Raw genomic sequence first — 16,026 nt, 5'->3', positions numbered from 1 at the left:
TCTGATGAATTCCCTGCTGAAAGAAACCTCTTCAGTTCTCTAAGTGCGGTGATTGTGCAGGCTGTCAGCTGTCCTTTAAGTGTTGCGTATTCATTTGCACTGCCAACTCAATGTCCTGCCCACAATCCCTAATGGGCGGTGTTCCCAGAGATAGCTGTTAATTGGACTCCTCTTGGAAGATCAGACCGAAGTTCCCCCAAGTGCGCGTCTGGGTTCACTACATGGAAATGATCCTGACTAGAGCACGGCTGCCCGACCGAACCCAAAGGGACCCGACAACATGTGTCGGGTTCGGGTCAGGTTGGGGTCAGGTTGGGTCGCTCTTCCAGGTCCAGCATTCGGACTCGGGTCGGGTCGGGCCAGGTTGGACGCACTCTATCACCACCTCCGATGCGTGTCTCCAATGTTAATGTACTTTTTGGACTTGAAAGGTTGTTTAGTTACAGTTTTTTTAAGCTTGTGCAGATAAGCAACAATGTGAAAAACAGAAGCTAGGTTAACTGATGGTCGGGTCGCATCAGGTCGGGTCGGGGGCGGGTAAAAATGTTTCGGACTCGGGCTGGGTCAGGCTCGGGTCGGATGTGGTTCTGTCGGGCACGGGTCGGATTTCATTTGCAGACCTGAGCCGGCCTTTAATCCTGACAACTAAAAAAAACTATTGTTCTGGACAAGGTGAATTAGCTTGTTATTTTCTACATTATGTAGTCCCTTTAGAATCCTAAAAACAGCTATCATATCACTTCTCAACCTTCTGTTTTCCAGTGAGAACATGGTAAATTTACATAATTGCTCAACATAATCCAACTCATACATCCCCTCACTTATTCTGGTTGCCCACTTCTATATTCTTTCAACATCTGCAATATAATTTGCACGGCAACGGCCGGAAATGTAATGCGGTCATACCAATAATTTATAAAGTGGCAGGATTACCTCATTATTTTGACTCAATATTGACCTTTTCATACAACATCTGATTTCCTTTGCTCACTGCCACCAAGCATTGTTGCAATAGCTTCAATTTATTGTTAATCAGGACCCCCAGATCTCTCCCACGTTCCATGTTTTTCTTTCCATTCAAGTAACAGTTCCTTCCTGAATTTTTGTCCCCATTTGAAGCACTTAGTATTTTTCCAGATTTAATTTCATCTGACACCTTTCTGCCCAATTCCCAATTATATTCACAAACTCCTGTAGCTTATGCTGTTCAACTTTGCAGTCTACTAAATATCTGTCAATTTTCACCATCCACTGAAGGGTCGTTTCCATTTAGGTGGATATTGGAGGTTCTATTGCACTAATTATTTGGAAGACTAAATGAAGTGAATTATTACAGAGACAGGGTTTGAGTTAACAATGTATTTTTAACCATGTTTTCCTTGTGCACAGCCGCCAATGTTTCAGCTTTTGCAGATTTAACCCATGGACTCCCTGTTTCAGGACACTGTTAAAGTAATGTTTGTGCTGTTTTATTCCAGTTGGGCTGTGATCTTTTAATCATTTATTCATTTATTCGCATCGAGCTACAAGAGGAACATGTATTTAATGTACATTCCTTTATATTTACAAGAAATAATATTTTTAAAGTTCAGCTTGTGAAAATCAGTTTAAAATATATTTCAAGCATAACACTGCTGTGGAATCCATGGGTCCATGGATACCAATTTTCAAAAAATTCTTCAGAGAAAAATAAAAATACAAAAATTGGCCATCCTGTACAGCAAAAATAAAACTGGTATTTACAATAAACAGTAGGAAGAAGTAAGGGGAAAGTATCTTCTCACCATAATTCTCACCATTATTCTGAAGAACTTAATACCAACAATTACTTTTACTTTCAGTTTTGTGTTAGGTATCCTAGCTTGACACAAGGCAGCAAAGTCCAAAGAATCTTCGTTTCCTCCTTCTCACTAGTGGAAATGGAGTCAGATTGAGGAGGCTGCTATCATCTGTCCAGGAAATAGAGAACCGATGTTTAAATCCAGTTTTCAATATCATCCTCAGATATAAATACTGATTGTAAAACACATTAACAAATACTCAGTTCATTTTTTGTTAATTAATACAGATTTTCTATCAGTAATAGTTCAGTTCTGTGTTTGCAGAAGGAGTAAGCTAGGAAAGAAAAACGCCTCCACTACAGATCCCAACATACTGAGAACTGTTCACAAGTAGCAACATGGAGACATCACAACCAATCCATATAAATCCATAAGTAATACCCTGGGGAATCAATTAGTTTATTTAAAGACTTCGGCAATTAGAGCAATTAGCTGGGTCAAAATCCTGGAACTCCCTAACAGCACTGTGAGTGTACCCACACCTCAAGGACTGCAGCAGTTCAAGAAGGCAGGTCACCACCACCTTCTCAAGGGCAAATGAGGATGGGCAATAAATGCTGGCCTAGCCAGTAACGCCCACATCCTAGGAACAAATAAAAAAAAGTAACTGAAAACAATATAGATGGAATTAATTCACCATAAGATGGACTACAGAGAAATACAATTAATTGAAACACAGCAACAATAATAATTTGCATTTATATAGCACCTTTAATGGAAAAAATGTCCCAATGTGCTTCACACATAGGTGTATATAAAGCAGATGCTAAGTCAGGAAAGTAAAGGTTAGAAGATTGACCAAAAGCTTGGTTAAAGAGGTGGGTTTTCTATGAGGTATTTTGACCAGAGGAAGATACTGTGGTGGAGAGCTTTACCTAAGATTGCTAGAAAATAGGACTCAGACAGCTGAAGGCTCTGTTGCCAATAGTGCAGTATTTGAAGGGAGAGATGCACAAAAGTTTGGAGTGACAAGAATGAAATGTCATAGCAGGTGGTGGTAGTGGGCATTTGGGGGAGGAGAAGTGGTGTTGGCATATAGACCTGGAGGTTATTTCAGAGATAGGATAGGGCAAGGCCATAGATGGATTTAAGGACTAATACAATAATTTTATAGTTGAAGCACTGGAGGATTGGGAATCAATATAGGTCAGTGAGGACTGGTATGGTAGCTGAATGGACAGAGCTTTGAACTGGTCGGAATTTAATTAGGGTAAGAGATAGGAGGCCAGTAAACGACGTGTTGGAGCAGTGACGTTTGGAGGTGACAAGGACATAAATAAGAGTTTCAGGAAGGGCTGAGATAGGGACACATTGTCAAGATGGAAATAAGTAGATCGAGACAATATAAAGCTCAGTTCACAGTTGAACAAACTCAGACAGTTATGTGTAATAGCTAGGTGCAGCAGCAAAATTGAGAAACTTGTATAAAAGGGAAAGCACAGCACTCTTCTTGATTCACTTGGGATAACCCAAGGCAGAAGCCACATAATCTCTGTCTCAGTGGCTATCATGAAAATCCATAACAGTAGCAGGTAGTTTCACTCAACAATCCAGTAGGCTATTCCTAGTGAGACAATACAAAGTAGAAAAGTAAACCAAAATAAGGCAAATAAACTGAAGGAAGCCAAAGGGCTTAACAAGCCCTCGACATTGTGATCCGTGGCGGGGGTTGGGGTTGGGGGGGGACCTGAAGATGGCTCTGGATGAGACCTGCCACGGAATTTGACACTGGCAGGGCCCGGCCCATTGCTCCCTGGCGGCAGCAAAGCTCCGTGGCGGCCTCCCCACCGCTGAGCGATGGGACCACAATTAGCATATTCAAATCAATAAAATTAATACATTTAAATACACTTACCTATGATCTTGAAGGCCCACAGCGATCTTCGACACAGTGGCTGACGCGCACACGCCTTCAGATCCCAGTCCGGGGAAACAAGGCGTGACAATGGTGGGGAGGGGGGAGGAGGTAGGTTTATCAGTGTGGGGGTCAGGGGGAAACGGGGTCAAATAAACATCATGGGTGTAGGGGATGGTGGGAAGGATTGAACTTTAAACTTTGTGCAGTTTGGGGGGGGAAGCTCAGATGCAAGAGGTCAGTGTTTTGGGGGGGGAAGTGAAAATATTTATTATAATTGTTATTGTAGGGTGGGAAAGGGGCATATGATATATATTTATTTAATTTTGGGGGGATATTTCTTTAAAAATTTAAATATGTCAGCAGGGCTTTAAAAATGACACCAGTGGCTGTGCACAGGCAGCTGGCATCATTGCCGGGGATGGACAGCCTGCCCCCTCCACCAGATTGGGGGCTGGGCTGCTCCAGCTATTTAAATGAGCCGCCACGCTTGAGATTGTGGCGGCTCTTTGGTGTGCGGCCCGCACGGGTGGGCTGCCGTGTTTTGAGCTCGCTGATGAGATGGGCGGCGGGTTCTTAAAATCCAGCCCAAAATGTATGAGGGTGAAGGCTTTCAAGAAAAGGAAGAAAAACAAGGAAGAGATTTTCCAGCTTCAGCTGTGAAGGGATCTGAGGACATTCCAATTGAGATAAAGTACAGAAACTAAAGAGCTCTCAACACAAGTCTGTCTCACTACAAAAGTCCTCTCTGAACCCTCTAAATAGGCACTGATCAGGCACTGGTAATTTTTGCACTGCTTGCCCAGCTAGAAACACCCTACCTAGCAGGACTAGCTGGAGTTGAACAGGAAGAATTTGAGCAATCGGTGACATGTCTAGTCCTTGAGATCCCATCAATGAGCCAAATTGGCTGATGAATTAGCACAGCATCCTGCAAGCCTACTGGCTCAGTAATCAGATTACTAAGTCTGCTATACAGCTTTGCCTCAACTTCCATTGTCAAACATGTCATCTTCAAGCCAATTAAATCCCACGTAATGACCCTGTAAGGAGGATAGACACTAGATGACCAATAGACAAGTGACAAAAGTGGGTTTGAACCTTACTAGACATATGGTAGATTCCAGGAATGCCTTAGGAGCAGCACACTGTATGGCATAGTGCACCACAAAACTTGTGACTACACTGCTATCGTGTACCTTACAACAGCAAGGACACACTATACCTCATTGAACAAATTGGAGTGTGACACTTCAAAAGCAATTATTTGATTCTCTTCACTCAACCAAAATAGGTATGATCACGTGAACAGTGAGTGCTCATAAAACCACCTGGCAGGTAATGCCTTCCAATGGCTGTTATTCAAAACCCTTCCCCATCATCTACTTAATGGATAATTTGGCTGAAGGATCTCTGCAGGACAGCTTTCAGCATGCTAGCTACCTTGATCTTCTACATGCCCAAGTTCAATAACACATACCAGGTTTACTTGTTATCAACTGCTTTATCCACATCTTTCTGTATGGCAACTTAGCAAAGAGATGTTTCTGCTGTGAGGTGATTCCCCTCCACGGTGCTAAGTGGAAGGTTGGTGTCAGCTGAAGAATTCTCCCTCTGTTTCCCCATGCTTGGCTCTGGACTGAAGGAAACCTTTCAGTTCCATTCCTTAGAGCTCTCAACCATAAAGGAAAACTGTTTGGACACACATTTGATATGCCACCACCTGCATTGAACCTTTGCTGTAATTGATGATAGAGATGGAGAAAGACCAGAGTACCTTTGCCCATTTCCATACAGTCCTGAACATTTGTGTTCAAAGTAAAGCTGGTATCCATCAAAAGCCTTAATATAAATGTAATCAAAAATTGGGACAGATGTACCTTATATCTTACAATCAATAGTTTGAGATATCTTCTTTATGAAACAGCAATTTTGGGGCAACCACCATCACATTGCATTGGTTGGCCCATAGTTCAATAAATTCAATGAACTGCACTAGACACCATCACTCCCACCCCCACCTCAGCATAATATTATAGTACTCCAGAAATTCAGTTAAGTCTAACCATTAGTGGCTTAGATATAAGGGGCAAGCTTGAATTAAACTGACTAGTATATTTTGTCATATTCAAACAAAGACCATTCATACCAATCATCCACATTTTAGATGGAGAACATTTAGATCTCTGCATCTCACTGGACTGCATTTACACTGAAAACTAGCAGAATTTCCACTCAGAGCTGTCCATCACAGGAGAATAGGAGTCCATGAACAGGAACAAGCCATTCAGCCCCTTGAGCCTATTCCGCCATTCAATTAGATCATAGCTAATCTGTATCTCAACTCTGTTTTACCTACCTTTTCTCCAATACTCCTTGAAATCTTTATCAAACCAAAATCTAATAATCTCAGTCTTAATGTTTTCAATTGATCTAGTATGCACAGACCTTTGGAGGATCAGGTTCCAGATTTCCACTACCATTTGGATGAGAAAGTGCTTCCTGATTTCACTCTTAAATGGCACAGCTATAATTGTACGGATACTTCCACTTGTCTGAAATCCCCCACCAGATGAAATAATTTCTTTGTATCTACTCTATCAAATCATATTATTTTAAAGACCTCAATTAGATCAGCCCTCAACCTTCTAAATTCAAGGGAATAAAAGCCAAGTTTATGCAATTTGTTGTCATAATTTAAACTTTTAAGTCCCAGTGTCAACTCTGTGAATCTGCACTGTGTCCTCTCCAAGACCAATATATTCTTCCTGAGGTACAGTGCCCAAAACTGAACACAGTACTCCAGATGGTGTCTGAGCAAGGCTGTGTACAAGTGAAGCATCACTTCCTCACTTTTGAATTCCAATTCCATTAATACAATTGAGGGGAAAGAAGGTGTGGAAGAGCAATGGGATTTAAGGTGTCCATATATACCAATCACTAAAAGGCTAGTGCACATGTACAAAAAGTAATCAAAAAGGCTAATGGAATGTTGGCCATTATCTCAGGGGATTGGAATTCAATCAATCAATCAGTCACAATGGCTAAATTCACTGTGTTATACATGCACTGTTGCCCTGGGCAGCACAGAAGAGTGAGTGAGTGGTGCTCTGTTTTTATCGGGGAATCTAAGAAAATCACAACCCAAGATGTTCTGCTCCACTGCTTGCCCATTGACCCCGAACCAACACTCCCAGCTCCAACCTGTATGCTACTACATTGCTGCAGCTTTTGTAGCTTCCAAGTTAAAGTGCACAAAAGACCATTGAAAGACACCCAATATTCACATCATGCGCGCTTACTTATACACAAGGAAAGGGAACAGGGTGCATTCTCAACGCAAGGATAATAAAGTTCATTAAACACACACACATACATACACTGAAGTCTGATGCACTTTCTCCTAGAAAAAATTTCTATGTCAGAGGTTTATAAATTAGGTGGAATTATTAGCATTTTAATTATGAGTTTTGTGCTTTATTTGACTCAATACACAGTAAAGTGTAAAATAAACCCTGAGCAAAGGATTTTATAAAATATTGACTCTTTTAAGATCTTCTTTCAAAGTTTGCAGTTGGCACAAAATTCGGAAATGTAATAAACAGTGAGGAGGATAGTGAAAGATTTCAGGAGGACACAGACTGGTGAAATGGACAGACACACGGCAGATGAGGTTTAATGCAGAGAAGTGTGAAGAGATGCATTTTGGAAGGAAGAATGAAGAAAGGTAATTTAAACTAAATGGTATAAATTTAAAAGGAGTTCACATACACAAGTCTTTGAAGGTGACAGGACAAATTGCTGACATAGAATTGCATTGAATTTACAGCATAGGAACAAACCATTTGGTCTCTTTTTGATTCGTTTATGGGATGTGGCATTGCTGGTCATCATTAATTATCAATCCCTAACTGCCTTTGAGAAGGTGGTAGTGAACCACTTTCTTGAACCACTGCAGTCTGTGTGGTGTAGGTACACCACAGTGTTGTTAAGTAGGGAGTTCGAGGATTCTTACTCAGCTACAATGAAGGAAGATGATATCTGCGTGATCTGGAGGGGAACTTGCAGACGATGGGCTGAATTCTATTATCCCACCGCTGGGAGCAGTGGTGAGCACGCAAAATGGTGGTGATTCCGCCTGTGATGTCAGTGCCCGCGCCGCTGTGATTATGCAGCCGGCAGCCATTTAGCATAATGGAGATGACAGTTGCCACCCCACCACCCCCCCAATCATGTGGCGGGGGCAGCAGTAGAGATGCCATTCATGGTGTTACCTGATGTTGGAACAGGTGCTGACGCTATATTTAAAGGGCTGCCAGACCTGCATCTACCATCTCTATTGTCCTTGGACCTTTGGCGGCACAGTGGCGCAGTGGTTAGCACCGCAGCCTCACAGCTCCAGGGACCCGGGTTCGATTCTGGGTACTGCCTGTGTGGAGTTTGCAAGTTCTCCCTGTGTCTGCGTGGGTTTTCTCCGGGTGCTCTGGTTTCCTCCCACAAGCCAAAAGACTTGCAGGTTGATAGGTAAATTGGCCATTATAAATTGTCACTAGTATAGGTAGGTGGTAGGGAAATATAGGGACAGGTGGGGATTGCGGTAGGAATATGGGATTAGTGTAGGATTAGTATAAATGGGTGGTTGATGTTCGGCACAGACTCGGTGGGCCGAAGGGCCTGTTTCAGTGCTGTATCTCTAATCTAAAATCTAATCAAAAGCTAAAGTAGATCTGTCTGGGCAAAGAACTGTGTAGATTTTGGTTCTGCGGGATGCTTGCGGTAGCTCTATAGTATAGATTAATGTTGGTCTGACAACTTTTCAATAAGTGCGAGCCATCATTGCCATACCAACACCATTAAAGATGCCCTGTAATGCCCTCCTGACAAACACAACCTATACATTCTCAGAGTTCCCCACCTTCAAATATAATCCACTTGCTGAGCTCCACCCCCCCAATACAATCCACTTGCAGTGTTCCAACAACGACCCCCTCCGCCCCACTTTTGAAACACAATGCACTTGCAGTGTTCCCCCACCACTTTGACAAGCAATCCCCTTGCACAGTCAGTATAGTGACGATGTCCGCTGCAAACCCCACTTCCCCTCCATAACTTCAGTGAGGTTATCTTCCCTCTAGAGGCACCGAGTACTCTCGCCTCGATGGCGCAAGCTTTTGAACAACGCAAAACTGAAGGTACGTGAGTGCCGCACATCAAACACAAAATTAAGAATGCCTCATTGAATGTGGCCTGTTCAGCTAAGTTTCTGGTCAACGGATGTTGATGGTGGGGGAGTCAGCACTGATAATCCCATTGGCTGCTGCTTTTGATACACCTTAATGACTTAGACTTGAGTGTACAGAGCACAATTTCATAATCTGCCAATGACATGAAACTTGGAAATGTAGTAAACAATAAGGAACATAGTAATAGATTTCAAGAGAACATCTCCAGGCTGGCCGAATGGGTGGACACATGGCAGATGAAATTCAATGCCAACAAGTGTGCAAGAAGAGGAAGACCCAGGGGTTTTTGTGCACAAATCTTTGATGGTGATAGACAGGTTAACAAAGCAGTTAAAGCATTTGAGATCCTGATTTTATAAATAGAGGTATGGTATATAAAATCCAGGAAGTTATCCTAAACCTTTATAAAACACTAGTTAGGTCCCAGCTGGACTATTGAATGCAATGTGACCATCACACATTAGGAAGGATGTGAAGGCTTTGGAAAGGGTACAGAAGGGATTTGCTAGAATGATTCCAAAGATGAGAGATTATAGTAGAGTGGATAGACTGGAGAAGCCCAGGTTGTTCTCCTTAGAGCAGAGACGGCTCAGAGGCGATTTGATAAAGATTTTTGAAATAATGAAAGGTTTAGATAGATAAATAAAGAAAAACTGTTTCCAATGGTTGAAGAGTTGATAACCAGAGGGCACAGATTTAAGGTGATTGACAAGAGAACCAGAGACGTCGTGAGGAAATACTTTTTTATGCAATGAGTGGTTATTATTTGGAATGCTGCCGGTAGAGCACTCTCCTGAGGCCCTGGACCCAGGCCACAGGTATGTCAGAGCAGGAGGGGTTTCGCTTGGTGGGGGTTGCAGGGGAAGGTGTGAACCCCCACCCCTTCCTGATGCTGGGTCCCTTGTTCAGGCACTAAGTGCCTTTTAACAAGGGACCATGCCCCCTCCCTGGAGCCGGCAAGCAACCCGCACAGGTCTGTTTAGCATGCTCCCCATGTAGTGACAGGCCTGCCTTTGAATGGCCTTCCCATCTCGGACTTAATTTGGGTGGAGGTGGGAAGGGTGCAGGGTGCCCCCCCGCCACCGTCCCGCCTGATTATATGCTCTCCCCACCTCCAAACCTGACACGGGGGAGAGCATAAAATTCTTCCCAATGATTGCTTTCAAAAGGGAATTGAATAAATACTTGAACTAGAAAAAAATTGCAGGGATATGGCAAAAGAGCAGGGATGTAGGAATAACAGGATTACTATTCCAAAGAGCCAGTGTGGACGCAATAGGCCAAATGGACTCCTTCGGTGTTGTACAAGAGTCATTTACACTACAGAAGGAGGCCATTTGGCCCATTGAGTATATGCTGGCTCTCCACGAAACGATCCAGTCAGTACCACTGCCCCGCTCGATCCCCGTAGCCCTGCAAGTTTATTTCCTTCAAGTTCCCATCCAATTTTCTTTTGAAATCATTGATTGTCTCCGCTTCCACCACCCTTGTGTGCAGTGTTCCAGGCATTACTACTCGCTGCGTAAAGAAGTTCTTCCTCAGCTTCCCCTGCATCTCTTGCCCAAACCTTCAATCTGTGTCCCCTAGTCCTTGTACCATCAGCTAATGGGAACAGTATTTCCTTGTCTAACTTGTCTAAGCCCATCATAATCTTGTACACCTCTATCAAATCTCTATTGAATCACCTTTGCTCCAAGGAGAACAAACCCAGCTTTTCCAACCTAACCTTGCAACTAAAATGCCCCATCCCTGGAATCATTCTGTCAAATCTCTGCTGCACCCTCTTAAGGACCCTCACATCCTTCCTAAAGTGTGGTGACCAGAACTGGATGCAATACTCTAGTTGGGGCCTAACCAGAGCTTTCTAAAGGTTCAGCATAACTTCTGTATTTTTGCACTCAATGCCTCTATATATGAAGCCCAAGATCTCATATGCTTTGCTAACCACTCTCTCAATATGTCCTGCCACCTACAAAAATCGATGCACATGCCCCCCACCCCCAGGTCCCTCTGGACACTGTTTAGACTGTAACATTCAGTCTATATTGCCTCATCCTTTCCCTTCTGCCGAAATGAATCACCTCACAATTATCTGTATTAAATTCCATCTGCCACTTGTCTGCTCATTCTGCTAGCCCTAACTATGTCCTGTTGCAGATAATTGGTATCATCCTCACTGTTTGCCACTCCTCCAAGTTTGGTATCATCGGAAAAGTTTGAAATTCTGTATTCCAAGATCCAAGTCATTTATATATAGCAAACAAATCAGTGGTCCCATCCCTGACCCTTGGGGAACACCACTGTCAACGATCCTCCAGTCTAAAAAAGAACCACTTATCACAACTCACTGTTTTCTGTCCTTAAGCTAATTTTTTTTATTCCATTGGATACTGACCCTCCTATTCCATGAGCCTCAATGTTGTTAACCAGCCTTTTATGTTGTACTTACCAAATGCTTTCTTAAATCCATGTAGACAACATCCACCTCATTCCCTTCATCAACCTTCTCTGTTATTTCTTCAAAAAAAAATACTATTCTATGATTGTCAAGGGAGCTGGTTAGATTCTCTCTTTTTGGAGATCTTCATTACCTGCAACTTGTGTGGCACTGTAGAAGGAAAAAATTGTGGCCGATGCAGCTAAATAAATACACACATATATATATATGTGTGTATTTATTTAGCTGCATCGGCCACAATTTTTTCCTTCTACTTTCCTTCTATACTTTCCTCTTATATATATATATATATATATAATATATATATATATAAGAAAGTATAGCCACATATTGTTACAAAATGGAGTATTTACCCAAGGCATTGTGGGACAAGTTAGTTAGCTTGCAGCCTTGAGCATGGTACTGTTTAGCACAGGCAATTAGCCTGACCAAGGAGGGCCCCTCATATCAGTGTATAAGACAGCTGCTTTGTGTAACTGCAGACTGCAGGAAGCAATCAGGAATGCAAGCTTGATAAAGGTAGAAGGATTCATTGTGAAGACTCAAGGATAGTTGATAAGGGGGTCTGGGAAACATCACAAGATGATCAGGGGGCTTGCTATGAGCTGATCACGTAGCCACATGATGCCTAATGAGTAATCTAATTGGTAATATGTGTAATGTATGTAATCAATAACCGTTATGATTGGATCATGTCCAGCCAGGATGGGCTGAGTAACTGTTTGAAAAATGTATAAGTATGGATGATTTTCCTTTGTTCGGTGGAGAGGCATCTGGACAGCTCAGTGACCTGCTCCCCGCTGGCGTAATAAACTGTTTGACATTGGAGCAGACCTGAGTGTCGAGTGATTCTTCTAGATTCATTCCCGCTAACAGCACAAATATTATTTGCCACTTATCAGCCCAGTCCTGAATGTTATTCAGGTCTTGCTGCATGCAGGGATGGGCAGTTTCATTGTCTGAGGAGTTGTAAATGGAACTGAACACTACGCACTCATCAGCAAACATCACCATTTCTGACCTTTTAATGGAGGGAAGGTCATTAATGAAGCAGCTGGAGCTGGTGGGCCTAGGACACTGCCCTGAGGAACATCTGCAATGATATCCTGAAGCTGAGATGATTGGTGTCCAACAACCACAACCATCTTCCTTTGTGCTAAGTATTACACCAGCCGGTGGAGACATTTCCCCTGATTCCAATTGAATTCAATTTTAATGGGGCTCCTTGACGCCACACTCAGTCAAATGCTGCCTTGACATCAAGGGCAGTCACTCTCACCTCACCTCTGGAATTCAGATCTTTTGTTCCTGCTTGGACCAAAGCAGTAATGAGTTCTGGAGCTGAGTGGTCCTGGTGGAATCCAAACTGAGCATCGGTGAGCAGGTTATTGCTGAGTAATTGCTGCTTGATAGCACTCTCGACAACACCTTCCAAGGATTGGATTTGCCTTGCTTTTTGTGGACAGGCCATAACTGGGCAACTTTCCATTTTGTCAGGTAGGTGCTGGTGTTGTACCTGCACTGGAACAGCTTTTCTAGAGGCATGGCCAGTTCTGGAGCACAAATTTTCAACACCACAGCCGGGATGTTGGCAGGGCCCATTGCCTTTGCTGTATCCAATGTGTTCAGCCATTTCTTGATAGTGCGTGGAGTGAATCTGATTGGCTGAAGTCTGGCATCTGTGAAGGTGGGAACCACAGGAGGAGGCCGATACATCTATGCTATTCACCTCAACTACTCCATGTGATAGAAGTTCCACATTCTATCTACTCTCTGGGTAAAGAGGTTTCTGCTGAATTCCTTTTATTAGATTTATTAGTGACTACCTTATATTTGTTTCCTTTAGTTTTGATCTCCCCACAAGTGGAAACATCTTTCCTACATCTACCCTGGTAAACCTCTTCATATTTTTAAAGACTTCTATTGGGATGTCCTTCAGCCTTCTCTTTTCTAAAGGATCCTAGACTGTTCAGTTCAAGGCTGTTAAAAAGGCTTGTGGCATCCTGGACATATTACTAGAGGCATAGGGTACAAAAGCAAGGAAGTTATCCTAAATCTTTAACAATCACTGGTTAGACCTTAGCTGAAGTATTGTGTTCAATTCCAGGTCGCACACTTTTAAGATGAATGTTAAGGCCTTGGAGAGGGCACAGAAGAGATTGACATGAATGATACCAGGGATGAAAGACTTCCGTTAAATGGAGAGATAAAGAAGCTGGGATTGTTCTCCTTACAGCAGAGGAGGTTAAGTGGAGATTTAATAGAGATGTTTAAAATTGTGAAGGGTTCTGATAAAATAGATGGGGAGAAACAGTTTCCACTGGCAGGAGGGTCAGTAAACAAAGACCATCGATTTAAGGTAATTGGCAATAAAAGCAGAGGAGAAATGAGGAGTTTTTTTATACAGTGAATTGTTATGATCTAGAATGTACTGCATGAAAGGTAGGTGGAAGCAGATTCAATACAAACTTCCAAAAGGGAATTGGATCTATACTTAGAAATGAAAAATTTGGAGAGCTAAGGGGAAAGAGCAAGTTAGTGGGACAAATTGAATAACATTTCCAGAGAACCAGCACAGGCCGATGGGCCGAATTGCCTCCTTTGGCGTTTGGTGACTTAATGGTTCTTAATTAATTAATTAAAATTTGCTCAAGCTGCCAGGGCTTTATGACACCTAGCTTTTGCTCCACGCTATAAATGAGGGCTGATACTTATCACAATAGTCCAATTATAAATCTAACTAATTTTCTACAAGAAGTAGATACAAATGGTCCGACACATTTAATTCATAAAAATGCTGACATATTTATAACAATTAAAGGCCCTAGTTGTGGGAATGTTTATTTAATGGAACATTTGCCCTGGCTTCAATTCCCCATCTATTTTGATGGAAAATAGTTTTGCTGTTGAAAGTTTCCTAGGCATTGGGGGGGAATTTTATGCTGGCGGCAGAGGCCTTGACATTGGGAGAAACCAATGCCAAGATCCCTGCATCACCTCTTCTATGGAAGGCTCGCCAAATTTAGTGCCAATCAGCGGCGGGCCTTCCATAGGATTTAGGACCGTGTTGCCAGAAGTCCCGGCCATGCAGAGCTGCCGGCCAATCAGAGGCTGGCAGCTGCAACGCCACTGCAAAGGCAGTGGCTGCTGCTGTAGCAGCTGCGACCATACACCGAGGAGCGGCGCCGGAACCAGGCTTACGATAGGTTAGGGTGGGAGGGGTCTCACGGAGTTGGGGGAGAGGCGTTGGCAGCAAGGGCAGAGAGGGTGGCCCTCAGCGGGCATCCCCCACCCTTCCCGATGCTGGGTCTATTGTTCAGGCCTGTGAAAGAGGGACTCCCCTCCTGGAGCCAGGAAGCAGCCCGCACGGATTTTCGTGCCGTGCCTCCGATGCGGCGACAGAGCTGTCCGCCGCATGGGTAATTGCGGCTGCAAGGGGGGAAGAGGCCTTTAATTGGGGGTTAATTATTCAGTTAAGGATCTCAATTGGAGGCGGGGCGGGAAGGCCATTCACAGACCTTCCCACCCTGGTCTAAATTTCAGTCCCCCACCCCGCCACCATCCCACCTGATTTTATGCTCTCCCCTCCTCCAAACCCGCCGCGGGGGAGAGCATAAAAGTCCACCCCTAGAGTCATTTACGGCACAGAGGAGGCCATTCAGCACATTGAGTCTATGCTGGCTCTCCACAGAGCTATCCAGTCAGTCCCACTCCCCTACTCGATCCCTGTAGACATGCGAGTCTACTTCCCTCATGTGGCCATCCAACTTCGTCTTGAAGTCATTGATTGTTTCCGCTTCCACCACTCTTGTGGGCAGGGAGTTCCAGGTCATTACTACACACTGCGTAAAGAAGTTCTTCCTCAGATTCCCCCAGCTCCTCTTGCCAAAACCTTCATTCTGTGTCCTCTAGTCCTTGTGCCATTAGTTAGTGGGAACAATTTTTCCTTGTCTACCTTATCTAAGCATGCCACAATCTCGTACACTTCAATTAAATCTCCCCTCAATCTCCTTTGTTCTAAGGAGAACAATCCCAGCTTTTCCAATCTAACCTGGTAAATAAAATCCCCCAACCCTGGAAACATTCTGGTAAATCTCTTTTGTACCCTCTTAAGGACCCTCACATCCTTCCTCAAATATAGTGACCAGAACTGGATGCAATACCCCAGTTGGGCCTTTATAAAGGCTCAGCATAACTTCCCTGTTTTTGTTGCCTCTATTTATGAAGCCCAAGATCTGTATGCTTTGCTAACCACTCTCTCAATATGTCTTGCCACCTACAAAGATCGATGCACATGAACCCCCATGTTCCTCTTTTCCTGCACATTCTTTAGAACTGTGCCATTCAGTCTATATTGCCTCATCTTATCCCTTCAGCTGAAATACATCACCTCACAATTGTCTGTATTAAATTCCATCTGCCACTTGTCTGCCCATTCTGCTAACCTATCTATGTCCTGTTGCAAGCTGTTCACATCATCCTCACTATTTGCTGCATCTCCAAATTTGGTGTCATCGGCAAATTTTGAGATTCTACTCTGTATTCCAAGATCCAAGTCAGTTATATATAGCAAAAAAAAAACAGTGGTCCCAGCACTGACCCTTGGGGAACACCACTGTCTACCATCCT

The 16,026-nt window shown here is 43.4% G+C and overlaps 1 protein-coding gene across 1 annotated transcript in view; it reads right to left on the bottom strand.

Moving 5' to 3' along the window:
• Positions 1-1,519: 1,519 nt before the first annotated feature.
• Positions 1,520-16,026, bottom strand: part of rgs7bpa (regulator of G protein signaling 7 binding protein a) — a 121,637-nt gene continuing 107,130 nt past the window's right edge. Inside the window, exon 6 of the mRNA XM_068055395.1 lies at positions 1,520-1,949. Coding sequence (XP_067911496.1) covers positions 1,858-1,949 — 92 coding nt within the window. The 3' untranslated portion in view covers positions 1,520-1,857. The remainder of the gene's footprint in view (positions 1,950-16,026) is intronic.

This window comes from Heterodontus francisci, chromosome 1 (assembly GCF_036365525.1).
Source record: "Heterodontus francisci isolate sHetFra1 chromosome 1, sHetFra1.hap1, whole genome shotgun sequence".
Classification (NCBI taxonomy): Eukaryota; Metazoa; Chordata; class Chondrichthyes; order Heterodontiformes; family Heterodontidae; genus Heterodontus; species Heterodontus francisci.
Note: the sequence above shows the minus strand (reverse complement) of the source record. Positions and strands in the feature narration are given on the sequence as shown.